General features: G+C 46.7%; 2 protein-coding genes across 8 annotated transcripts in view; one reads left to right on the top strand and one right to left on the bottom strand.

Annotated features, from left to right (window-relative positions):
- Positions 1 to 26,649, top strand: part of FYCO1 (FYVE and coiled-coil domain autophagy adaptor 1) — a 77,695-nt gene that overhangs the window by 45,288 nt on the left and 5,758 nt on the right. For all 3 annotated transcript variants that reach the window (XM_001114357.5, XM_077992296.1, XM_015131145.3), the window contains exons 15-17: positions 13,621 to 13,716; positions 18,877 to 19,087; positions 26,537 to 26,646. In XM_001114357.5, the coding sequence (XP_001114357.3) occupies positions 13,621 to 13,716; positions 18,877 to 19,087; positions 26,537 to 26,646 (417 nt within the window). The remainder of the gene's footprint in view (positions 1 to 13,620; positions 13,717 to 18,876; positions 19,088 to 26,536; positions 26,647 to 26,649) is intronic.
- On the bottom strand, positions 1,834 to 7,933 carry CXCR6 (C-X-C motif chemokine receptor 6). Of its 5 annotated transcripts, XM_077990832.1 has the most exons (3): positions 6,648 to 6,724; positions 4,853 to 5,483; positions 1,834 to 3,712 (listed from the first exon to the last, which is right to left on the bottom strand). In XM_077990832.1, the coding sequence occupies exon 3, from the start codon at positions 3,689 to 3,691 to the stop codon at positions 2,660 to 2,662; it is 1,032 nt and encodes a 343-aa protein (XP_077846958.1). In that variant the 5' UTR covers positions 3,692 to 3,712; positions 4,853 to 5,483; positions 6,648 to 6,724; the 3' UTR covers positions 1,834 to 2,659. The 5 variants fall into 5 exon arrangements, with proteins under 5 accessions (XP_077846958.1, XP_014986564.1, XP_077846959.1 ...); XM_015131078.3 differs by lacking the exon at positions 4,853 to 5,483 and having other exon boundaries at positions 6,648 to 7,933; XM_077990833.1 differs by lacking the exon at positions 4,853 to 5,483 and having other exon boundaries at positions 6,591 to 6,711.

Below are 26,649 nucleotides of genomic sequence, written 5' to 3'. Positions count from 1 at the left end.
TCCCCTCCCACCAGGCCTCCAACACCATGTGCTGGTGTGGACGAGCGGAGGGGAGAGCCAAGTGGAAGGGAGAAGGGTAGGCTGAGGTTGGGAACTGGCTCTGCCCTGCACATGACCTCAGTCTCCTCTGTGGAATGGAGCCTGTACCAACAGCATCTTCTGCTTCCTGGGCTGTGGTGTGGATGGAGTGAAATCAAGACATGAAGGCCTTCTGTAATCTGCACGTGCTGTGCCAGCGTTTATTCCCCTACCCAGGGGAAGGGGTTGGAAAACTGACATCTACTCCAAAGAGTGGCAGGTAAGGGCCCAGAGGCATAGGATCAATTAGTGGCTGAGGAGGCAGGGAAGGCAAAGAAAGATTTTGCTGCTGTGCTGTTCCTGGGGCCAGGCAGGCAGGGCTTTCCTAAGCTACAAAAGGCCAGTGCAGGGACCCTGGGAGAGGGCGGGCACCTGGACAGGGAAAGTCCCACGGTCCCAGGTGGCTGCTTTTCTGTTGCTGTGGCCAGGCAGGCCCAAGCATGGTGCTCACAAGCACCCCAGGAGGGAAAGACACCATGAGCCAATGGCATAGGTGGTGAACCAGGGCTTGGGTCAGGGGTGCTGCATCACCTGCACAGGGGTACACAGTGGTGGAGCTGTGACTGAACACTGAACACTGTCAGAGTGAGCCCAGAGCCTGCATTCTCATCACACCTTGCTGCATCTCTCCATGGGGACTCGTGGAGATGCTGCCGGGCCCCGTCTCCTGACTCTACTTCTGCCTCTGTCCCTTGGGTCAGGACACTGTCAGGGAAACCAGGGACTGGTGGCCCCTCTGTCAGAAGTGTTCCGTGTTAACATGAATGCACAAAGGGGGAATGACAGAAACTCTCTTTGAAAGACACTTAAAAGATAAATGTTGCCTTGTCACCCTAAAAGGGCAGATTTTGTAGTTGAAGGAAGCACTCGGAGGTCCATGTGACCTGAGTACAGTAAAACTCTGCTTGTAGATGCGTTTAGGCATGCTTATGAAACAGTAGGAGGATCATGTGGGCTCTGAAAGGCCCAGCCTGTGCTCAGCTGTACCAGGCACACATGGTATGCCACACACCTGGAAGGCACCATATAAACCCTCCCTTGCCTCACTAACCCACAGGGCTGACATGGAGGGCTTCCATTTTGTGTCACCAGTTCTTGTAAGAAATAATAACTACTGCTATTTTTTGGACCTTTTCTCCCCAAACGCAAACTGTGCCAAGTGTTTTACATGCAGTGTCTCAGGTATTCACACCAACCCGTAGAGGTGGTGGTTATGATCCATGTTTCACCAAAAAGAAAGGAAACACGTGCTCAGAGACTGAGTTTCGCCCAAGGTCTTACAAACTGGTGAGTGGCAGGGATTCAGCTCTGGTCTATTCAGCCCCCAAGACCACACTGTTTAGTCAGTTCTGGCCTGCCTCTCTGTGCATTCCAATTAGCTGTTGTCAGTTGGTTCTCCGTATTTGGTGAGTGATTTGGGGATACATAAGCCCAAAAAACATCTTTAAGCCTATTGAACAGACTGCCAGGATTTAATAAACATGCATAAAATCTGACATTTAAAACTGCCTCATCCTGTGACCACATTCTAGAAGTTAAACAAATGTGCCCCACACTTTAGACAGGAGGTTAGAAACCACAGTGAAAGAGCAGGGTCGTTATCACTGGTATATTCCATTTCCATGACAGAGCACAGCCCTGAAAGTTTACAATTTATTTTCCATGCTCTGAGCCCAAAAGTAACTTTTTTGTGTATTCCAAAAAAGTATATTCCAGGCACACCACATTAAAATAGAATATACCAAAGCATAAAAGTAGTTTGGAGACTTTAAAAGTTTTATTTCTTAGCTATGAAACTCATATGCTAGTAATATATAGCATATGTGTGTATGTGTGTGTATATACATTTACATATGTTTATATGGCAGACATTGGAAAATTTCATTTTTAAATGAGCAAAGCCACCAAAGAGTCCACTTCAGAAATGCTGCTTAGATTCATTACAGTCTTAAATGCTGTTTTGCACATTTTTCAAGCATTCCATGGACCACTGGAATCCTCAGCCTATTCTAATTTGATTTTGCCCATTCATAGTCCCTGGTGCTAGTTATTCTGGATTAATCAAAGCAATTTGAACATCTGCCTATACAAAAGTCAAGGTGAGGCAGAGCCTGATCTCATTTCTGTTAGGTGCCAGCATTTGTTTTCATGGCTGCTCTGATCTCCACTGTTTGCCCAGTAGTCAGAAGAGCCTTCTGAGCTTGGGCACCCAGCGTGCTACCTACCACCAACAGCTTTGTGGGCTGTGCTCACCTCTTCAACCTTCAGCCCCAGTCCGAATCAAGGAGAACCTGAGATCATAGAAGTCACATGTCATCCCCCTTGATTTCAGCATTCTTGGAGATGGAGGAAGGAAAGTCCTTAAAAACTTTAGACCCCCTACTTGGGCTTTCGGCATGAGTGTTCAAGAAGAGAACAGTACATGTTCATGCCTGAGAAGAAGCATTCCAAACCAGTCAGAGTGTCTGATAACTTCTCCATGAGAATGCGCAAACTATAAACAAAGCCTGCCTCACCACATCAAGAGGACACAACCATGCCTTGCAAATTCCAGAGCAGCTTCTCGAAATGCTGGCAAGGCCTATAGCTGGAACATGCTGGTGGCCTCCACATTGTGGGAGGCAGAAAAAGTCTTGGAATTGTCCTCAGAAGATTTCCATTGATGTGAGACCCCAAGGTAAGGGAGACAGCCAATGTCCTTCACAAGTTTCCAGAAGTTCTTTCGAAACTTCAGGCTGACAAAGGCATAGAGCACAGGGTTAAGGCAGGCCCTCAGGTATGCGATGGCCTCTGTCACTATGATGGTGTAGTGAAAGCTGGTCATGGCATAGTACTCCCAGTGTGTGCTGCGGATGAGCTTCACGAGGTTGAAGGGTGTCTGGGTCAGCAGGAACACAGCCATCACAAGGAAGATGATCTTTAGAGATCTGTGCTTCTGGAAGCCTCCAGCATGAAGCAGTGTTTTGATTATGACTGAATAGCAGACAATCATGGCGAGCAGTGGCAAGAAGAACCCCAGTGTCATCTGGGTGGCAAGAACCACAGTGGAAATCTCCTCGTCATGATAACCACATATGAGCTTGTCCAGATTAAAGACATTGCCATAGATAATTTGGGGCAAGGAAACCAGCAGGGATATCACCCAGATGAGCAAGCAGATGACCTTGCCCCAAGTCATCCTCTTGGCTTGCTGGTTGTAGGCCTTGGTGGCCTTAACCACTACAATGAAACGATCCACAGTGATGCAGGTGAGGATGAGCATGGATGTGTAGAAGTTAATAGTGTAGACGCCCAGTAGGGTCTTGCACATGACCTGGCCAAAGATCCATTCATGGATGCCTGCATAGGCCCAGAAGGGCAGAGTGCAGACAAACACCAGGTCAGCCAGGGGTAGGTTCACCAGGAACACGTCCGTCAGGCTCTGCAGCTTATGGTAGAAGATGGATATGACCAGCACCAGGGAGTTCCCCACCAGGCCACAGACAAACACCACCAGGTACATGCAGGGCAGAAAGACCTTCCTGAACTGCAGGAAGTCTTGATGCTCCTCCTGGCTGCTGTCATTGAAACTGTTGAGGAACCCATCATCTTCATAGTGATCATACTCTGCCATGGTGTTTGTTCTGATGAACACCTGTGAGTCAGAACCCAGGAATTATATTTGGGCTGAGGATGGCATTCTCTGTCTTCCTGCTGTCCCATTGACCACATTTAGGGGGCAAATAGTCATCTCCTAAACCCACCCACTAGGCTGTGTAGAAACAGCACAGTCCAGTATATTGAAGATAATCAATTCTGAGGGGAAATTGCTCAGACAGGACGAGGACTCTCCATTAGCCTGAAAATTCTCAGGATCTCACCCATGTGGGAGACAACTCATAACTGACCCCTAAGCACATTCCATAAAATCCTGTGCTCAATTATTTTGAAAGCAAAAGTCGCTTTGCTGCCAGGTGGTCACAGTGCTCTTTGGAAGAGCAACACTGATAATGGATGGTTGAGCCCGCTGATAATCTGGGTATCAGTGGATGAGCCCACTGATAATCTGAGCTCATCAATGGGACATGCCTGTTTTCATCTCCCCCTGCCTCGCCACAGTTGCCCACCCATCCTGAGCCCCATTTCCTAATAAATTGTGAATGCTAAAGCAAGTGCCCCTACCAGGGGGCTCTCCTATCAAGGAGACTCCTGGAGACCACAGGTGTTTGGGGATGGCAAGACTGCTCTTCCTGGGTAGGTAGTCCTTCCTGCCTTTACTTCCCCTCAATTGCATAGATTTTCAAAGGCTATTAATGGGGAAACAAGGGATAGAAAAGCCCACAGCTGCCCAGCACTTTGGCTGAGCTGGCTTCATGGATAAAGCACTAGGTGGTTCTCACTTCCCAACTAAACTTTCCCCTTCATCATCTAACACAGTTTATGACATTCCACCATCAGAGTCTCATTTCCTGAAGACTTCTGAGCAAGAAGTCTCTTAAAAGGTAGATTTCCCCAAAGCAGAACCTTGCCTTAGCTCCTGTGATTGGCAGGTTAGGACTTAGGGGCCTCATTTAACAAGCAGAAGACCCAATTGAAATGGGGTGCCAGATGGGCTATCTTTCTTACCCAGGGCACCAGCCCTTCAAGATGTCACTTCTCTCTGACCCTTCCCTCTGCCCTGTGACCCTGCCAAAGACCACGGACAGGACAAGGGATTATGTAACCTGTGGTGTGGGAGCAGGGGCCGCTGCGGCAACATCAGCCCATGAGTGCAAAGCCTGCCCTTGCTACTGACCTGCAGATACTCAACATGCAGCAGCTCATTTCCAGTGACCTGGAGCTATGTCTGGCCAGCACCTCAAAAAGATGTATGAAGAAGAGCAGGTGTTTGGACAGAATCTCTGCCAGCAAAGTCAAAATATTGCCTGACCAGACAAGGGCATATAAACAATGAGGTTACCTTTCCTAATCCACTCAGAAACACTTCTGTCCCTGACGTTGAGTCCTGACTGGGAGCAGTGTCTCCGATGCTGCTGCTTGCCTCTGTCTTTCCAGGGGCCAAAGTGCCCTTTCTCTCTAGCAAGGAAGGATGCTGCCTTTGGGCTAAGACTGCTTAATAACAATCCTTGCCCTTACACCACAATTGTTAGATCTCTAAGGGTGATAGGTCAGCCAGTAGACATCCTGCCCCCAACAAGCTCTCTGGGGCACTATATTAAGTAGGTCAGATGATGCGTTTGTGTTATTGATTCACATGGGCAAAACATATTTTTTCGTCATTTAAAATATGAAACAGGTGATTTTGCTCTTAAGAGTAGTGTCCAGCTCCCCATTATTGCTTGACTTGCTCTTGCCTTTTTTTGGTATCCTCCTGTTCCAGCTTTTACTGGTCCATTATGCTGCCATTACACATTTCATCAAAGGACCTGTGCAAATTCATGTGTAATAATTGGTAAACTTTGATGTATAATAATTGGTAAACAGGTTGGGCCTGGACAGTGCTGTGCAAATAGAGTATTAAAAATTACTTCCCCTTCTAGGCGAACTAAAAACATTTATCTTCTATAATCAAAATCCTATTTTGTTTTCTGGAAATTAAAAAAAAATCTACAACTTTGGAAATACTGTAAAAGTCTGATAATGATGAAGCAAATTATAATTCAGACATAAAATAGAATATGACTTAAATGTTTAGGAAGTATTTTTACTGATTTTGGAAAATGCAATACTCTTAGTTAAATTGCTAAGAACAGTGTAAACAAAGTAAGTATGCAAAATAAGTATTAGCTATTACTATTACAACAAATAGATGTCAAAAGGATATAAAATTAATTGTGATTCATAACCTTTTTTGACCATAAACTCCTTTGAGAATCTCCTAAAAACTGCAGACCTTTTCTCAGAAATAATGTATACACACACACACACACACACACACGCACACATGCACGCACAAATACCCCTGCAATTCTGGGAGTCCATGAACCCCTTGAATCCCTCTGCCATGTATTCTGTGGGCCCTCATTTAAGAGTTCATGATAAACTACGTGATTTTTGACTGACCATACTTTTAGAAACTTGGAAAAAATGATCACATTTTATTAACAGTTGGCCTCCAGCTGGTGGAATTATGGGTGACTTATTTCTTCCTTTTTTTAAAATAGTTTTCAAAGTTTCTACAGTAGTATATTGATTTATATTGAAAAAATAACATAAATGATAATCTGAGAAAACAGCCTGTCTTATGCAAAAGAAATGAAAACAGATTATCCATTGAGCAAATATAGACAATAACTAGATCCTCCTTATCTCCCTGGGTGGGTCTGACTATGCCATTACTAGCAGTACCGTCAGCCTACAAGCACTAACTGTGTGCCTGGAAACATGCTCAGTAGTTTTCATGTTTCTCCAGTTTAACCCACACAGTAGCAAATGGCAGTGATGTAATTTGAACTAAGAGCAGCTGAGCTCCATAGCCTGGCATTGTGCACTGTGCCCTACTACAGACAGGAATCAGAGAATACCAACAATACCTGGGGTTAGTCCTCCCTGTCTTCTTTTCAGTGTAAAGAGTAAGACAAATGACTCACCAGCAGAGGTGCTTTGCCGGTTTGTTCCACAGATGAGCTTGCTCGTGAAGCAAGGTCTGCCTCTACTTTTGTGATGTGGTTCATGTTTCCGCTGAACATTTTTTAAGAGCCCTCAGCTGGTTACTATAAAAGACCCACCCCCTACTCCCATCCTTCAGATCAGAATCCATATGACCAACCCGCCCCTATGTAGTGCGTGGGTCAGAGATGGGTGGGTTACTCTGATACCCCACACCCCCTTCATTCTGCTTTGGGGCTGGTTCTTCTGTCAGGGCCTGACAGGGCTTTATTCATAAACTAAAGGGGAACAATAAGGAGGTTTGGCTCTGGCCATCCACCAAAGATGGTGGCATTTGTACCTTAAAATTACTTCATTCGCTAGTCAGACATCTTTTTGGAACAGTTGGGGTCTGGGCCAATGCTAAGTCCATGGCATGGGCTGGGTTCTGTGTGCACATGCAGCTCCAGCATATGTGATAGCTGTTAAGCCCCATAGCAGCCCTGCAGTCGATATTATCCTTCCTTTATAGATGAGAACACTGAGGACCATAGCCAAAATAACAGCCCTCAGTGCACACAACTAGAAACTGGCAAATCGAAGATACACACTCAGGTCTCGGTCATTACCAGACCAATCAACAGGATGATGATGAGTCTGCCAGACGGCCTGGTACAGTGCTCCCTCCTAAGCCCACACCACTCAGGCACCTCAGCAAGCAGTGCCCACCCACCCTGCCTAGCCTGGCTGGAATCATCTGGTTTCCTTGGGCTGCCCTCTCTACTCCTGGAATTCCCCAGATGTTGACTACTTTGATCTCAGTACAGTTCTAGTTGTCAGTCTCTATGATCTAACATTACTGACCCTTCTGGGAAATAACGCTGGAAGGCAGGAATTAGAGGCATGTCAGCCTGGGTCACATGCCCCAGTGCCTCCTCGTGGAGAGGGTACTAGGGAGAGGCATGTATTCCGATGTCTGCTTTCCCAGAAGCAGCTGCCCTCTTGTGAAGGTGCCTGGCCTCCCTTCTCTGGCTCTGCACTACCATTCAGGTTGCTTCTCTCCAATGCTTTTGCTCTCTCCCACCTCCTAGGCAAACCTCATGTGGCTCTTCCTAAGGGCAAATGTCAAGCATTGGGAGCATGGACCAGGAGCAACCTCAGGATCCAGAGACTAACACTCAGTTCTACTGCAAGCCTGGCCCTATGCTGGATGCTTCTATGTACAGCCATCTAATCCTAGTCACTTACAGATAGGCAAACAGAAGACTAGAGAGATTAACCCACTTACCCAAGAACACACATCCCAGCAGTCACCCAGGACTGTCAGGCTGCAAAGCCAGTACTTCTTGCCCTGCTCTGAGTATGGAGCTATGCCAGGGGGCCCTGATAAAAGATCTGAAGAGCTCTAGCAGGTTTGCAGGCCTTTTTTTGAATGAATTCATTCAGACTGTCCTTTCTACCAAACTGGTACAAATGAGTGAGGTGTTCCTTATGGGCATGAACCATGAGGCCGCATAGATTACACACCGATGGACAGATGGATGTAGGGAATGGTGGACAAATGAATAAAAGAACAGACTGAGCCAAATATGCACCTGTCTTCCTGAAAGAGACCTTTCAAGGCAGGGTGGCGATTTAAAGTAACCCTGCCTGACATGTAGGAATCTTTCAGCTTTGAGAGCTGAGTTTTACCCAGGGACGAGCCAACCATGCCATTCAAGACAGGTCCACAGGGCAGTGTTAGAATGGCCTGAGCCTTGTCAAGCACCCTTGGCCGTGCTCTTCTCAGCAAGCCTTTCTACTCCATGAGGAAAAACAAACCAGCACCTGGGGCCCTCCATGACTGTGTGTATGTGTCAATATGGGGATACATGTATTTGAGAAAGCATGGCTTGTTTATCATGGCCATTCTTTAATAGAAACTTCTCTATAGTACAGAAGACTTGCACCTATATTTGAGGGACTGAGCCACTCACAGGTTTGGGGATAAAATTTTATTTTAATCGCTGTACAAAGCACCTTTTACTATCTGGCAATTTGTAGTGTTAATTGTTTTAAGGGCATTACTTTTATTTGAAACAAAACTTTAAACTGCTAAGGGTGGGAACCCAATCATATATGTCTTAGATTTCCCCAGAAATACCTAAACATTTTCTAAATAAAATTGAGGGAAGAGTAAAAGGGAAGTGGCAGACATACCTGCTGCAGATTTATCTTGGAAGTCAGACTGTTGGCCTGCTCTCCTTACCTGAAGACCTGGCAGAGCTGTTAAGTTATCAGTTCCAGGATCCAGGGATGAGACATTTACTGCTGTTGGCAAGGCATTGGTGAATGATGGGCTGTGATCCACAGAAAAGTAACCTAACCAGCCAGGCATGGCAGTGGGCCCCTATAGTCCCAGTACTCAGGAGGCTAAGATGAAAGGATCATTTGAAGCCCAGGAGTTTGAGGCCAGCCTGGGCAACATAACCAGCAGACCTGTACCCCTGCAAGCCACCAGGATGAGCTGAGAGATCAACTGGCAGGAGCAAAGCCACTATAGCTGAGAGGAATTGTTCAGGAGGAACAGTTTTTCTATAGGCAGGAGAGCAGGAGAAGGAAAACGGATACAGGGTTTAACTACCTCCAGCAGAAGGTGAGTTATAGAAGTGTCTTACCACTAGAGAATGTGTCTGAATCACATGGCACCAAAGTATGTTAGCAGCAGCAAATCCATACGGGTCTGCAGCAACTCGAGTCTTGCCTCCTTGGAGGAAAGAATTTGGTCGAGGGGCAGAGGTAGGTTTAAGGCAGAGGAGGAAACTGAGGCAAGTTTTAGCGCAGGAGTGAAGGTTTATTAAAAAGTTTTAGAGCAGGAACAAATGGAAGTAAAGTATACTTGGAAGAGAGCCAAGCAGGTGACCTGAGAGATCCAAGTGCCCCGTCGGGCCCTTGACTTGAGGTTTTATACATTGGCATGGTTCCAGGGTTTGTGTTTCTTCTCCCCCGACTCTTTCCTTGGAGCAGGCTGTCTGCAGGCATGGTGGCTTGCCAGCACTTGGGAGGGGCTGCATGCTCAGTGTGTTTACTGGAGATGTATGCATGCTCACTTGAGGTATTTTTCCCTTATCAGTCGTTTCTAGAGGAAGGTCATATACCGGTTAAACTCTGCCATTTTGCCTCTTAATGTGCATGCTTGAGCCCACTCGCCCAACTCCTGAGATCTTAGGAAGCTGCTGATTACCCGCTTCAGATGTTTTCTATCTATTGGGAGACTCTTTCTCTGGCTCTGGCTGCAACCAGTTATTTTACAGAGACAGCTTAACAATTGCCTGACCATTACTTAACAGTCACCTGACATTCCTGTGGGAGGGGGGCCCTCTCCTGCCCTGCTCATGCCTGCCTAGCTACCTACTCTAACACTAGGAATTTATAAGCAATGGATTAGCAAAGTAAAATCAAGTTAATACAATAATAATAATTTGATAGCAAAACTAAAATATGCCCCCAGATCGCAGAGTGAATAGGATGTGTGTGGTGTGGTTCAGCCCAACCTTCCAAACCTGCACTGTTCAGTGGAGCCTTCTGCTGTGAGAGACCTATGCTGCACCTGCACTGCCCAACACAGTGGCCACCAGTCCATGTGATAATTGAGCACTTGAAATGTGGCTAGTGCAACCAGGCAGCCACATTTTTAGTTTAATTTATCTGATTAATTTAAGTTTATATAGCCACATGTGGCTAGTGGCTACTGTATTGAAGAGTGCAGTTCTAAACTGAAGACATCTCCATTTCAGAGGAGACTGTTCGCAGATGGAGGCTGACCAGAGGGAGGATAGGAGCCTGTGTAATCAGGAAAAGCAACGCTTCTCACTCTGCGGGGCTTAGCGAGGCTGACGGGAGATGGCGCCCCCTGGGGCAGATGGGCAGCAAGGCACCTTGGGCCATAGGGATTTTCCAGGCATCCCTTCCTCCCTCAGCTAGTTTCTAAACAAGCAGACATGTACCGCAGGCAGTCTGCAGGATTAAAGTTGTGCAGTAATTACATAACAAACAGGCCGAGGCCATTTGATTCGTGACAGGGAAGGACTATAGACTCCCATTTGTAGAGACCAAGCTGGAGGGGCTCCACCATGACTCAGAGAGGTGTGGACTCCAGGACTGCAGTGCCAGGGGCCGCCTGGTTTGTGCTCACCACTTTATTCTGACTCGCTTCTAATGCGGAGCCTTGGGTATGTCCTCCTTTGGGAGCATTTGGGACAGAAGAAAACCTTACTCTGAGGCAAATAATGTAGACATTCACTGGGCATGGGCTGTGCGCACAGCAGGCTGCCCAGGAATGCCAGGATGGCACCCACAAAGGGACAGACAAGTTGACAGACTGGAACGTGTGTTCGAGAGATATTGATCTCAGCTGACCACTGGCTCCAGACAAAAACTCGGACGGAAAGGGTGTGATGCCATCAGCCAAGCTAGCAGTAGGCTGCCATGACCAGAGCAAGGGGAGGAGGAAGGCCGCGTGGGCAGTGAGTATCTGGTATCTTTGCTGAGACTGTCTCCATAGCAAGGAACGGAAGCAGTTCTGGTAGGAGGTGGGGTGCCCTCTAGTGGTCATGCTTTGGTTGCTGTCCTTTCTCAAGCTCTTAAATTCCTTGACATCCTCTGAGTTGCTTGAACATTTTCTACAGTATCTCACAGTAAGAAATACATTTTGCATGGCTACCTAGTGTGCATGTGTGTACACATACGATCAAAACAAGAGCCTCAAGGCTGGCCACAGTGGCTCATGCCTGTAACCCCAGCACTTTGGAAGGCCGAGGTGGGCCGATCATGTGGTCAGGAGATTGAGACCATCCTGGCCAACATGGTGAAACCCCGTCTGTACTAAAAATACAAAAATTAGCTGGGTGTGGTGGTGCATGCCTGTAATCCCAGCTATTCGGGAGGCTGAGGCAGGAGAATCGCTTGAACCGGAGAGTTGGATGTTGCAGTGAGCCAAGATCGTGCCACAGCACTCCAGCCTGGTAACAGAGCAAAACTCTGTCTCAAAAACAAACAAACAAAACCCAAGAGCCTCATAAATACTTATCCTCGCAACATGCAATATACTATTGTATTTTCTATTTTATTCTATTTCTTTTAATGTTGGTCATAACCTCCTAAATTGATTCACAGCCCACTAAATGGGTCATGACCTACAGTTTGAAAACCTATTGAAAAGAAAGCCCTCTGCCCTACTTGTTACCTTTGAGACTGCATCACCCACCTGTCCCACTCCCACCTCACTCATGCAGGGCATCCGCCGGGGCCAGCAAGGGTCTGGGAAACCTGCTCTGTGAATCATCTGCTTACAGGTAATCAGGCGTTGTCTGTCATCACTGTGATCAGGGAGGAGGGTGATGGAGGAAGAGAAGGAATCATAGATTAGGACATCTTTTATCCTGAATGCAGGAAAATTGGGAAAACCAAGTACAGCTTTCAGAGTCTCTCTCATTCTACTTTATTTCTTTATCTCATTTATGGTATTTGCGCCTTGGACAAGGATGAAAACAAGCAGGCCTGAGTGACCCTGGCCTGTCTCCTCTGGACTTCTGCTTCCCTGCTGTCAAGTGGGTGGCTGCACGAGCTGGCTCCTTGAGCAGCTTCTTGCACTAATGTTCCCTGTTTCTGTTTGTCCCAGGGTGAGGGAGTGGGGGCCTAGAAGCCAGCGGCTGGAAAAGCAAAAAGAAGGAGGTGTTAGGCAAGGAGGAAGATAGGGGGTTGGGGCCAGGAAGAAAAATAAATGCCAGAGTGACAAGGCATGCCCCCGGTGGCAGCAGGTGCTGCAGCCTGCGTTCTTCCTGCACCTTCCCTGAGAAGAGCAACAGAGGCCGCGGGCAGGAAGCTGCTGACCAGAGCAAGCCCATCTCTTTCTCAACCAGTGGGCTTGCAAGATGCTACCTCTGAGTCCTTTAAAACTTACAGCCTTTTCAAGCCCTCAGAACCCAGAGTCCATCTGGTTCCATTTGCTTCCATTTAGAGAAGGAAAACTGGGGTCTCAGGAGGAAAGAGCTCACCATGAGTCACACAGTCACAACGCTGAAGCTGGAACCACAGTGGACCCCACCACAGTCATACCACATCCCCTGCCCTTAGGGCCACAGAGACCTCAGCTAGAGGGAGCCCCACTGCTCAGGGCTGGTGGCATGCAGCTCCTGGAAGAGCACAGATTGTTGCAGCAGTTTAAAAAGAAGCCACACTGAGTGGCAGATCTTCCTCACTGATGCCTTCACATGAGGACAAAGCCATTTTTTCTTTTCTGGACCTAGGTTTCCTCTTTGGCAGAACGAGGGAGTGGAGCTGGTTGGGCTCTGAGGCACCTGAGATTGTATAAGCCCCTGGCTGAGCTGGACCTGGGGCCCCACAGGGAAAGCACTAAGTTGCAGTCAGGGTATCTAGTTCTGGCTCCAGCTCTGCCTCGGAGGAACTGCCTGGGCCTCTGTGTCCCCATCAGTGAAGTGCAGGGACTGCAATCTGCCAATATGTTCTAAGAATCCATAATTCAGAAGGTGTTAAAAACCTCCCCTGGGTGCCTGTTCTTGTGCCCCAGGGATAGGCCAGAGGCTTCTCTAGTCGTGCACTGGCACTGAGGAGGCAGGACCCAGTGGTGCTGGTACCTTGGTCCCGTGGCAGTGGCTCTGCTGGCGTGGGCTAGGAGAGTGGTTGATTTGTGTTTCTGCTCACCCTTCCTATAGCAGGAGGTCTCTTCCCTACAGCTGCTCCAGGGAAACTGCTGTAGCCCTATTGTCTTCTCCTTGTCCACCTGCTTGGCCCTTGCCCCTGCAGCCCTCCCTCTACCCACAAAATCTGCCGGGGTCTCTGTCATGGCCTCTGTGATTAAAGGATCCCCCATGCATCTGGATTTGGCTGCCTGTGACTCCAAGACTGCGGACCCCAGGATGTGAGGCCCTGTGTGTTGATAGCTAAATGACTGTGTTCTCGTTGGTGACATTTCAGGGACACTACATCAACCTCGCTAACGCCTGAGGACACTGAAGACATGCCCGTGGGGCAGGATGCGGAAATCTGCCTGCTGAAGTCTGGAGAACTCATGTAAGTGGCAGCTGCCGCCTGGGCCGTCTCCAGGTGTGGCGTTGGGAGGAGTAATGGCCACTCCAGTGCTGGCGCTGGGGACCACCCCGGGGCTCTAACTTAATACCAGTGGGGCTTCGTTTATTCTTTTTTTTCAGGTATAGCTTATATACATTAAAATTCAAGCAAGTATACAGTGCTTGAATTCTCATGAATGATACAGTGTAATCACTACCACAATTAAGATATAGAACAGTTTTCTCACCCTGGGAAGTTCCCTGTGCCCCTTTATAATATTCCTCCCACACTTCATGTTCTTTTTTCAAATTAACTTTGTTAATTTTTTTATTGTATGAGCAATACACTTTCATTGTAAAAAATTAGGAAAATAGAGATAAGTAAAACATTTTGGCATATAGCCTTCCAGTCTTTTTAATATACCTATATACATATAATTTTTGACACAAACAAATATTCTAAATCTTCTTTTGCAGTATTTTAAAACTTGCTATAGCATGAGTATTTTCCCACATCATCGAGTTCTCCAGTGTTGTATCCAGTGGCTGCATAACTGTCATTGAATAGATTCAGTCACTCATTCACAGATATTTATTCATTATCACAATGTGCCAGGTACTATTTTAGGTGCTTAGAGCATGTCAGTAAATAAAACCAACAAAGGCTCACCCCTCGCCCTTATCAAGCTTACATTCCAGCCAGCAGGGATTGACAGATGACAAACTGTCAACATAATTAAATAAGTCAATATTGTATAAATGTTACAAGGTGGTGCTTGCTATGGGAAAAGATAAAGTAGGATAACAGGGAAGGGGAATTTGCCATTTTAAATAGAGTGACAGTAAGAAGATAACACTTGAAGGAAGTGAAGGAGTTGCCAGGCTTCTATCTACGGGTATAGCATTTCAGGCAGAGGGAACAGGCAGCACAAAGGCCCTGCGACGGGATGGTGCGTGGCATGTTGAGGGGCCGAGAAAAGGGCCAGCGTGCCTGCAGCAGAGAGAACCAGGAGGTGGAGTCAGAGTGGAAATGAGGGTCCCAGCACATAGGGTCTTGTTGGCCATTGTAAGGACTTTGACTTTGAATCTGAGGGAAATGGGACCCCGAAATGAGGTGTGTAGCATTAAGAGTGACTTAATCTAATTTACATTTGAAAAAGGATTGTTCTGATTGCCATGTGGAGAATAGATGATGGAGGACAAGAGCAAAAGTGGGGAGAGCAGTTGAAAGGATATTAGAGGAATGCTTGTTCCTTGGACCAAGTGTTGGCAGAGAGGGCAGAGCCAGGGCAAATTCTGGACCTATTTTGAAGGTGGTGAAGACAGAATTTCCTGAAGGGTCAGATGTGGTCATGAGAGAATGATCTATTCCACCAGTCCTCAGGTGACCTTGGACCACACTTGGACAAACACTATATTGAATTATGGGGCAGACCAAGCAGGAAGAATTAAATAGCTAGCTCACTCACAAGCTGTTGATGCTGGGGGAGTATGAAATGTCAGGGCTACCCTTTCTGGAGAACAGCTTGGCTGCAGGATGTACCAAAAGTTCAAGAATTGCATTTTCTCTTTGATGTAATGGGCCTATGTCTGGGAATTTATCCTGAGGAAATAATGACTGGATGTGCAAAGATAAAGCTACCAAAATGTCCCTTGCATGCTACTCACAGCAGTGACAATTAGAAATAGTAAAAGAGAACTTGGGTGGTCGAGAATGGCTGTTGAATTTTGCCAGATCTTTTTTCTACATCAATTGATAAGATCATAGACTTTTTCTTCCTTAGCCTGTTGATATGATGGATTGCATTGACTGACTTTCATATATCAAACCAACCTTGCATACCTGGGATAGATCCCACTGGCTGCGGTATATAATTCTTTTTCACACCCTGCTGGATTTCACAAACTATCTAAAGGATGTTTTGCCAAGTATAGAATTGATAGTTTTTTTCTTTCAGCATTTGAAATAAGTGTGCTGCTGCTTCCCTCTGGCCTCCATGGTTTTAGATGAGAAATCCCCTAGCATTCAAACTGGTATTCTCCTGTAGATAATAAGTTATTTCTCTTTGCCTGCTTTCAAGTTTTTTCTTTGTCTTTTGTTCTTAGAAGTTGAACTATGATGGGTCTTGGCATGAATTTCTTTGGGTTTTTCCTATTTGGGGTATACCCAGCTCTTGAATCTCTAGGCTTATATCTGTCACCATATTTGGGAAGTTTATAGCCATCATTTCTTTGAATAGTTTTTCAGATGTACTCTATTTTCCCTCTCCATTTGGGACTCCAGTAATACAAATGTGAGATATTTCGTCCTTGTCTTGCAGGTCCCTGAGGCTCTGTTCTTTTTCCTTGCACCCCGCCCCCAATTATCTTTTCCCTGTGTTGTTCAGATTGAGGAATTTCTGTTTTTCTCTCTTCAAGTATAATTGTCATCTTTATTCAGCTATTGAGTGTCCAGTGATTTTTTTTTTTTTTTTTTTTGGTTATTGTAATTATTTAGATCTAAAATTTCCATTTGGTTCTTTTTTATATCTTCTGTTTCTTTAGTGTGAGTTTTCCACTTTTTTATTGTTTCAAGAACATTTAAAATTGTTATTGAAGCATTTTTTTGATGACTGCTTCAAAAGCCTTGACAGATAACTCCAGCATCTGATTGATGTCAGTGTCGGCTTCTGTTGATTGTCTTTCCTCATGCACACTGTGATTTTCCAGGCTCTTAGGATAACAAGTGGTTTTCTAATATGTGTAGGTGGGGGGCTCAGAGACGCTCAGCTGTTGTGATTTTCCTCATATTCTGGGGGTCCTTAATCAGTCCGCCTTCCTTCTCCTGCCCTTCACTTTTACTACAACTGCTGAATCATTTTCAGGTTTTTTAGTGGCATTTAATGGGAAAGAACAAGGAAATGTTTGAAATCATTTATAATAAAACTTGTAAAAAACCTACCCTCAAGTAAAGAGATGAGGAAAGTTGTGAGATTTATAAGTAATTAGAACACACAGATCCAAGGCATATCCTGGAGGAGAATAGGATAGTACCGAGAATAGGTCAGCTGGACGTGGGAATAAAATGCGAGGAGAATGACAACACCTTGAAAGTTATTTTTTTCTGCCTCTTTCAAAGAGAGTGACAGCAAGCTAAGGATTAGCAACCACATCGTGAGAACATCTGAAAACATGTTAAAGGTTGGGATTATCTCAGAACACTGCACATGTGTTGGTACCCTTTGACTCATGTAAACTGGAATTTCTGAGGTCACTCAGTGGAATTCACATTTGTGACATGAGCCTTATAGACAATAGGCATCTTAAGATTATATTATATTTGAGCAAACCCTTGATTGTTTTTGTTAAGATCTCCTTTGGAGAGGCTGAGTATTGTCCTTGTTGCTGAATAGATGATGTCTTGAATAGATGATTGAGGCACAATCCAAATACCTGGGTGCCAGGGGAGAATTCTGGAGCATAAAATTATAAAATGCTCTGGCATTAATGGGACATTATGTCAGGGTAAGTGACTTTTTACATGGTAATATGGTAAGATTTCCACATTACGAGAAAGATGTCTGTTCCAGAATGGACCCCCACACCTGCCCTCAGATTCTTGAAAATTGTAAATACTGGTCGAGGGGTCTTAATTAGAAATAAAATTTAACACATGGAGAAGTATTGCATTGAATTGAATTCTCACAAAGGTGAGTATTGGAGCTGTTCTTTAAAGCATGCTGGTTTTTCATCATTTCTTACCTTCTCGTTAGCTTTGGGGAGTCTGTCCATTCATCTCCACAGCTTTGGAGGCAAATGAGCCCTCAGCACCACCACTTGCTGGGCAGTGTTGGGCAAGTTACCTAACCTCTTTGAACTTAGTTCCCTCCCCTGTGTTAAAGGGGATAGTAATACATTTTCTCCACAAAAGGCAGTTTGGTATGGTAGGAAGATGATGGCTTTGCCTCAGACCTGTGCGAGCCTGGATCGAATTTCTTAATCTTTTAGAATCTTAGTTTCCTCTTTTACAGAATGGCAACAGTCATGCCTTCCTCGTGGAGCTACTGCAGTAACATGCAAAATTGCTGAGCACAGGGCATGGCCTATGATGGTTGCCACCTTCCCATTTCACAGTTGAGAAACTGAGGCTCAAAATCAGTGAGTGATTCACCCAAGGCCACACTGCTCCTAAGTTGCAGCTCTGCACTGGAGGTCCTGCCTCCATGACCGTGAGCTAACCTAGCTGCCTCCAGAGTTGCACAGTGTAGGAGGGGTGCCACTCGGCCTGGAAGGGTCCCCGAGGAGCAAGCTCCCCAGGTTCATCTTGTAATCTAGTCCTTGCAGCAGTCCTGAGGCAGGCATGGTTGTCCCTGTTTGGCAGATGAGGAAACTGAGGTTTATGAGAGGGTAAGCCCTGCAGCTGGGATGCAGTGAGGCAGGTCCCTTGGCCCCTAACCTCACATTCTTCACATAATACTCTGAGTCCAGCACAGAACCCCAAAAACAGAGGAACTCGCTGTCAATGAACCCTGCAAACTTCTTGAAGAAGCTTTTCTCTACCCAGGGAGAGTAAGAACAAGCTTTTCTCCCCAAAACCATTGTATTACTTACATCACCCTTACATTATAAAGAGTATGGGATGTTGGCGTTTGAGGAAAGGTCAGGGTTTCCATGTGGAATCTTACAATGGATGCCAGATGCGGCTGAGAAGATGGACTATATTGAAAGGCTGGGAGGCTTGTGCTAATTAGGTGAAAGGGTGAGGCAGGGAATTGGAAGGAGAAATGGCAGAGAGAAAACAGACGGCTGAGCAGCAGGGCAGCTTCAGGAGAGCAGCAGAAAGCTGCGCCTCGGCACTCACTTCCTGTCCACGAGGGCGGTGGAGCAGGTCAGGCCATCCTCAGTTCCTTAGTTCCCATGGGCTTTCAGCTCCACACAGGCAAATACGTCATCTGTATTTTTTACTGCTGTGTCCTCCATGCCTAGAACTATGCCAGGCATGTAGTAAGCGCTCAGGAAACATTTGTTGCAGTGAACTGCCCATCCCGTAATTAAGCATGTTGGCCAGGGTTACCCAGGGCTTATCCTCTCAAGAAGTCTCCAGCCACCTCTGAGCCACAGATGACCTGGCCAGTGGACACAAACACTTTGCCCAATCAGATCCCGCTCTGTATTTTGATTTTAGGATCAAAGTACCCCTCACAGTGGATGAGATTGCCAGCTTCGGGGAGGGTAGCAGGGAGCTGTTTGTGCGGTCCAGCACCTACAGCCTGATCCCCATCACTGTGGCCGAAGCAGGCCTCACCATCAGCTGGGTCTTCTCCTCTGACCCCAAGAGCATCTCCTTCAGCGTGGTCTTCCAGGAGGCTGAGGACACACCGCTGGATCAGTGTAAGGTAAGGCTGGGCTCCCTGCCTGTGGGCTCCTTACACACACATCTGGGTACTTGGGCAGGCCTTTCCCAAAGCAGGGCAGTGGCCATCCTACCCTCTGCTGGGCAGGCTTCACCTGGAATGTTCTGGGCCGTGTCATGCAGAGAAGGCAGAGCACCTGGGCCTTGTCCAGTTTGGGGAGGGAAAGACCCAGAGGTTCTGGAAAGCTGTTTTCAAATGTCTGAAGGTCACACCTGTGTCAAACAGGTACAGTCTGCCCTTGGGATAGATGGGTAGGTGAAAGAGGAATACAGACATATGACTCAATTTAAGGATCATTTTCTAATAGAGCTATGCAAAGCAGGAATGGGTCACCTTGGGAGGTGGTGACCTGTCTTCCTCTAGTTTTTAGCTTAGGGTGCATCCCACCTGGAAGGGTGTCAGTAGAGACAACACCAATGTCACTTGGGTGGTCGAGCTTGAAATCTTGGTGGCAGGTACCAGTTTATAAATTCCTAAGACATTCTAGGCATGGAATGTTGATAGTGCCTGGACTGTAGTTCTCAACCTTGGCTGCAAATTAGAATCTCTAGGTGTGGGATCCAGACATCTCCAAGTGATTCCAATGAGCAGCCACTGGTGTAGATTGAGAACCACTGGTGTAGATCAGGGAGTTGAAACCAGAGTGGAAAGGATGGGGTGGAATCCAGACCACAGGGACAGAGGTTGGGCAGGGGTCCATGGGTGGCTGATTCAGTACGGGGCAAGAAGGAGGGAGACCCATGCCTGAGGTCTGAATTCAATGCCTGCATCTCTGCAGAGAAAGGGTATAGAGAGATATGGGAGGGAGAGATGGTTTGGATGGAAACACAAGTTCCATTTGAATCATTCTGAGTGGAAGAAATGGTAAAAGCGGTTAGGCCTGCTGGACTGGAGCTGAAAGTGGATCCTAGCCTGGGAATACGACTGCAGAAATCTCCATTTTGCAAGAATTGCAAGGATCAAGATAGGGAAAAGCAAGCTAAAGTCATGTGAAACAAGAATTCTGTGAAGTCTTTGCAGAAACATCTATTAGTCCCTTGTGTTTGGTCTACTGGGTGCCCTCGAGGGGCTTGAGGTTGAGGGATGAGGAAGGCCCAGAGCAGGAGAGCCCAGCTAGGAGGGACACACAGCAGTTCCTGCTCTGATGCTGGCATCCCATAGAGGAATATGCACCCGTTTGGGTTTGCTCTCCTGCCACCCTGCCCTGTTGGAATCTGCTCATTGCAGGGATCGCTTTTGTCATTTCTCTGCTTTTCAGACTCACTCTCAAAATGTAACTCTGCTCCCTTGGGTTGGCCTTGTTTATTGGAGTCTTATATTCTGTCTTATTTAAAACTGCTCTGCCCATCTTATTCTTTTGGGGCTTGTAGCCAGCTCCTCATACCTACCTCTGGAGCCCTTCCTTCTTGAGCAGTTCTGGGCCTCTGCCCAGGAGGTCCTGGCACAGCCAACATGCCTGTCAGCTCCACACTAACAAACGGCAGCACTGCCAAGAGCTGCCCTTGCCACTCACCATCACATTCCCCAGACCTACCAGGCCCCCATCCTGAATTCACCCAGACCAGACACCGTGAGTGTTTGTGGCAAGGAGGGAAAGGACTAAATCAGGCATCCAGGCCTTCGCTGTTTTGCCTGCCCACACGTGACTGGGCTGTAGGCCTCTCCCCTTGCTCAGTCCCTGCCCACCGAGTCCTCAGGAGCCTGGGGTTCCTGTGTGGCTCTACCAGGAATCAGGAACTTGGGGACCTACTGAGCCTTTCTCATCTCTAACTGCCAGGGGGCCCCATTGCCTTTCCCCACAGTGACACCAGGGGGCAGAAGGGGCCCATGTACAGGATGCTCAGGTGCTCCTCTGCCTTCACAGGCCACTGTCACCAGCCACAGATGGGGGTGGCTATTATCTCTGCCTGAGGTCCCCCAAAGAGACCGTGGCCAGGGTAGCCTGTTTCCACACATGTGCCCTCAATATCTATCCCGGGGACTCCCCAGCTGCTCTCCTGACCAGCCTGGGCCTTAGAGGAAATGACAGGTACAGTGCAAATGGCAGCAGTTAGACCTCATGATTACGGAGGTATAGACACAAGGAACTATGCTGTGTATTTGCAACCATTTATTGGGTGTCTGCTGTATACTGGACTGTAGGGCCCGCAGGGGATAGAGAGAGATGAAGGAAGCTCACTGCATAGTCGGAGAGAGACTCTAATCAATAGACACTTGTGATTCCAGGTGGCTTCATGACAGGGGTGGGCGGGCACTGTGGGTACCCCTGCGAAGGGTGCCTCGCCCAGCCTGGGGAACAGAGATGAGGAAAGGAGACCCCTGGGTGATGGTGAAGGCCACAGTGGAGGAAACCAGGAGCAGCACTGTGAGGTGAGGCGAGGGGCCTGTGCGCTTGAGGAGAAGCATCCAGTAGATGGAAAAGCACAGCAGAAGGTCAGCCCCGTCTCTAGGGGTGCCTGTCAGATACTCGCCACCCTGTGCCACCCTCTCTCCAGACCCACTTCCTCCATTATAGTCATGGACTTGACAATGAGATTAGAGATTGTGAATCTAGGTGAGGCACTTGGTGAAAGAAATTATGAACCAGGTTACCAGTGTACACACCGCTGGCCTGAGGCCCAGGGACAAATCAGAGAACTGGATCCAGACCCTGTCCTCTCTCTGGGCAGAAGATCCGTCTTTGGCCAGAGAAGCTCAATGGCCTGCTGGGGTGGGCTCCAGAGGGAGTCAGAGGAGGAATCAGCTGACAGCAAGGACACTTGACTTTGTTTTTTAGCTTTATTAAGATATAATTCACTGACTTGAAATCTACAGTTTAATGGTTTTTAGTATATTCACAGAGTTGTACCACCATTACCATGGTCTAATTTTAGATTCTTTTCATCACTCCAAAAAAGAAATTCTGTGCCCATTAGCAGTCACTCCCCAACCTCTGCCCCCAGCAACCATGGATCTATTTTGTGAATCTGCTGATTCTAGATGTTTCATGTGAATGGAATGAATGCAAAACAGCTGGAATGAATGAAAAAGCTACAGAATAAGATGTTTCAAAGAAATGAAGAGTATCATTTTCAAGAACACACATTAATCTATGTTAAACATGTCCTCTTCAGGGGACTTGCCTTAAGGAGCTCTTGATGTTGCTTGTAATCAAGGTAGTGGGTGCGAGGGTATGCAGGGTGAGCACACCAAGGTCGCCATGCACACAGCAAGCCTTCCCCTCCAGCAGCTCCTTTCCATACACCCTTGTTGCTGTGTTTGAGACCAGGCCAGAGTTGTTAGGTTGTGGATCACAGAAACAGAACCAACCCCTCACCCTCCCAGGATCCTTAGTCCCTGGTGGAACTAGAATGTGATAGAATGTTAATGGAAGTAAATGAGATGTCGTGTGCAGAAGAGGCAGCACGGAGCCTACGTATAGCAGGCCCTCAGTGTACACTCTTTGTACACCTTTGTCCCCTCTAGGCTTGTCAGGTGCCCGTCGTACTCCCTCACCACCACCAGCTGCCAGCCTGAGCAAGCACACTGTTGTGTTAGGAACACAACGCTCAATCTCCCTCTGTGCCTTTTTGATTCCCCTTTTGATTTCTCTTTGATCCACATGTTTGAGTTTGTTTTTCAGTTTTCAGATATTTTGAGATTTTCCAGAGATCTGCTCTTGATTTCTAATTTAATTCCATTGTAGACCTAGAACATACTTTGTATAACTTGAATCCTTTGAAGTTTGAGAGGTGTTTTCTTAATGGCCTAGAACAAAGGTGTCCAATCGTTTGGCTTCCCTGGGCCACATTGGAAGAAGAATTGTCTTGGGCCACACATAACATATACTAACACTAACAATAGCTGATGAGCTAAAAAACAAAACAAAACAAAACAACAACAACAACAACTCATAATGTTTTAAGAAAGTTTACAAATTTGTGTTGGTCTGCATTCAAAGCCTTCCTGGGCTGCGGGTTAGACAAGCTTGGCCTAGAATGTGACCCACCTGGGTGAACGTTCCAAGTGCACTTGAAAAGGATGTACCTTCTGCTATTGTGGGGTGGAATGTTCTTTTTTTTTTTTTTTTTTTTGAGACAGTTTCACTCTTGTTGCCCAGGCTGGAGTGCAATGGCGCGATCTTGGCTCCCAGGTTCAAGCGATTCTCCTGCCTCAGCCTCCCAAGTAGCTGGGATTGCAGGCAAGCACCACCATGCCCAGCTAATTTTGTATTTTTATTAGAGATAGAGTTTCGCTATGTTGGCCAGGTTGGTTTCAAACTCCCAACCTCAGGTGATCCACCTACCTCGGCCTCCCAAAGTGTTGGGATTATAGGCGTGAGCCACCGTGCCCGGCCGGAATGTTCTATTATAGATGCCAATTAGTTCAAGTTAGTTGATGGTGTTGTTCATCTTCTGTTTCTTCATTGAGTTCCTGTCTACTTATTCTATCAATTATTAAGAAAGAGACATTGAAATCTCCAACTATAATTGTGAATTTGTCCATCTCTCCTTGCAGTTCTATAACTTTTTGCATCATGTATTTTGAAGCTCTGTCATTAAGGGCATAAATGTTTAGGATTATTGTCCTTTTAATGAACTGACATATTTATCATTATGAAATTATCCCCGGTAATATTCTTTGATATAAAATCTATGTTATGTGATATTAATACAGTCAAGCCAGCATTCTTTTGGCTAGCATGCTAGCCTGGTAATCTTGTTTACATCCATTTACTTTTAACCTATTTGTATCTTTATATTTAAATTGCATTTCTTGTAGGCATGATAGGGTTGGGCAGAGTCTGGTAATCTCTGCCTTTTCATTGGAATGTTTAGGCTATTTTCACTTACTGTGATTGCTGTTAAGGTTAGGTTTGAGTCTGCCATCTTGGTATTCATTTTCTTTTACCCCATCTGTTTTTTTGGTCTCTCTTCCTTTTTTTATGAGGGCAGTTGTTGGGCTCACCCTGTTCCTGTCTCTCAGGGATCACTATCCTGCATTGCCTGATAACCAGTGTCTTGAAAACTGTCCTTTCATATGTTTTCTATTTTTTGTTTTGTTGTTGTTGTTGTTGTTGTTGTTGTGTCCTGGGAGGGTAAATCTTAGATATTCTCCCATGCCTTTAAATATGTTGTCTCCACTGCCAGGAACAGCCAGACCCCTTCTCACTGGCTAACTTGTCCTAACTCAGCATCACCTTTTCCAGGAAGTCTCCTCTGGCATTCGGCCTCCTGCCTCCCACCCAGGGGCTAGAATGGCACCCCTTGCCAGTTCTCCCCTCATGGGACTCTCACCCCAGTGTAATTGAATGTTTTCTTCTTTGTGATCGCCATTAAACCACAAGATTCCTGAGAGCAGAGCCCTTTGCGGGAATTCGCTTCATTTTGGGAACTGTGTAGAGTTTGGGAACATGTAGAGTTTTGAGAAATATGCAGCTGTGTTCAAGATTAAGTTGAGAAAGTAATCGCATCCTTATATTAACAACTATTTTGGATTCAGTCATTTTGTACAAGTTAAAAATGTTTAATAGGAAAAAATAAAAACTGAATGTAATAAAAATTGTATTTCTGAAAAAGAAGCTACATTTTATTTTGTAAAGAATAAAAATGGTCACTTCTGGGGAAGTTTACCTCATTAGGAACTCAAAGTTGCTAAGATGCTGCTTCCATCGTCTGTAGACCTTCTGGTCCATATAACCATTTATGTGTAGTCAGTCTTAAATGGAAGGCTTAGGGACACTTTATAAGACAAGATCCTCTAGGTGCTAGTCACTTCTTTAAAAAAAAAAAAAAAAGAAAGAAAAAATTAAGGGCTGGGTGCAGTGGATCATGCCTGTAATCCCAGCACTTTGGGAGGCCGAGACGGGCGGATCACGAGGTCAGGAGATCAAGACCATCCTGGCTAATATGGTGAAACCCCGTCTCTACTAAAAATACAAAAAACTAGCCGGGCGAGGTGGTGGGCGCCTGTAGTCCCAGCTACTCGGGAGGCTGAGGCAGGAGAATGGCGTAAACCCGGGAGGCGGAGCTTGCAGTGAGCTGAGATCCGGCCACTGCACTCCAGCCTGGGCGACAAAGCGAGACTCCGTCTCAAAAAAAAAAAAAAAAAAATACAAAAATTAGCTGGGTGTGTTGGTGTACACCTGTAATCCTAGCTACTCAGGAGTCTGAGGCAGGAGAATTGCTTGAACCCAGGAGGCACAGGTTGCAGTGAGCCGAGATCGCGCCACTGCACTCCAGCCTGGGCGAGAGAGCGAGACTCCATCTCAAAAGAAAAAAAAAAGAAATTTTAAATGTTGGTGGCTCTGGCCAGGCATGGTGGCTCACACCTGTAATCCCAGCACTTTGGGAGTCTGAGGCGGGCGAATCACCTGAGGTCAGGAGTTCAATACCAACCTGGCCAACATGGTGAAACTCCGTCTCTACTACAAATACAAAAATTAGCCGGGCATGGTGGTGGACGCCTGTAGTCCCTACTCTCGGGAGGCTGAGGCAGGAGAATTGCTTGAACCTGGGAGGCAGAGATTGCAGTGAGCCAAGATCATGCCACTGTACTCCAGCCTGGGCAACAGAGTAAGACTCCATCTCAGAAAAAAAAAGGAAAAAAAAATGTTGGCTGGCTCTGCCTTATCTCCTAGCATATTTTCAGTTTTAAAATGAGGCCTGTGTCTTAGCTGGGAAGTAGGTTGAAGAGCCTGCCCTGGTGGGGAAGAAGTGAGCCATTCAAAGACCTCCCCCGGAGCCCTGGCCCTGTCTAGCATGCACCCTTTGCACAGATTTTATCTCTGACAGTGAGGCCCTTCAAAAATCGTCTGAAAAAAATCAATATCACTGTCTCCTGGGACTCATTTCTCATTCTCAGGGAAGGCAGAAAGTGAATAGGAGGCTGACGCGCAGGTGCAGGAAGATGAAAGGGTCCTGGGGCACAGGGACCAGCCAAAGCACAGCCAGTAGACAGGCCTAGGTGGAGCCAGGGTTGTTGAGCCTGGAGGAGAGTGAGCCCAGCAGCTTTGTGCCTGGAAGGTTGTTATCTGGAAGGAGGTCTCAGCCTGTCCTGTGAGACCCAAGGGAAGCACCAGGACCAACAGGAGACAGCTGGACAGGTGGATCCCACCTAGACTAAGCTTCTTATCCTGAAGCCAGAAAAGGGTTTCTCCTTTAGCCCATGGAGTGTTCTAGCATCTTCTATGTTCAAGGCTAGGGGATCACTCCTTAAGGGTGCTGACCAGATCATGATTCTGGAAGAAACTCATAGCCACTAGTCATCAACAGCCTCGGGGTGTGGGATGGCACTGTGCCACTACTGGGGCTGGTCCCAGCTCCGGCCCTGCTCAGCTGTGACCTCGGGCAACACACTCAGCCTTCTCCCCAAAAATAAAGGTCTTCCCCGAGGATGCCCAGGGCCCTCTCGGCCTCTGTGATGTTTTTGCCTATCTGCTTTCCCTCCCAGGTCCTCATTCCCACGACCCGATGCAACTCCCACAAAGAGAACATCCAGGGCCAGCTCAAGGTTCGCACGCCTGGCATCTACATGCTTATCTTCGACAATACCTTCTCAAGGTA

This window comes from Macaca mulatta, chromosome 2 (assembly GCF_049350105.2).
Source record: "Macaca mulatta isolate MMU2019108-1 chromosome 2, T2T-MMU8v2.0, whole genome shotgun sequence".
Lineage (NCBI taxonomy): Eukaryota > Metazoa > Chordata > Mammalia > Primates > Cercopithecidae > Macaca > Macaca mulatta.
Note: the sequence above shows the minus strand (reverse complement) of the source record. Positions and strands in the feature narration are given on the sequence as shown.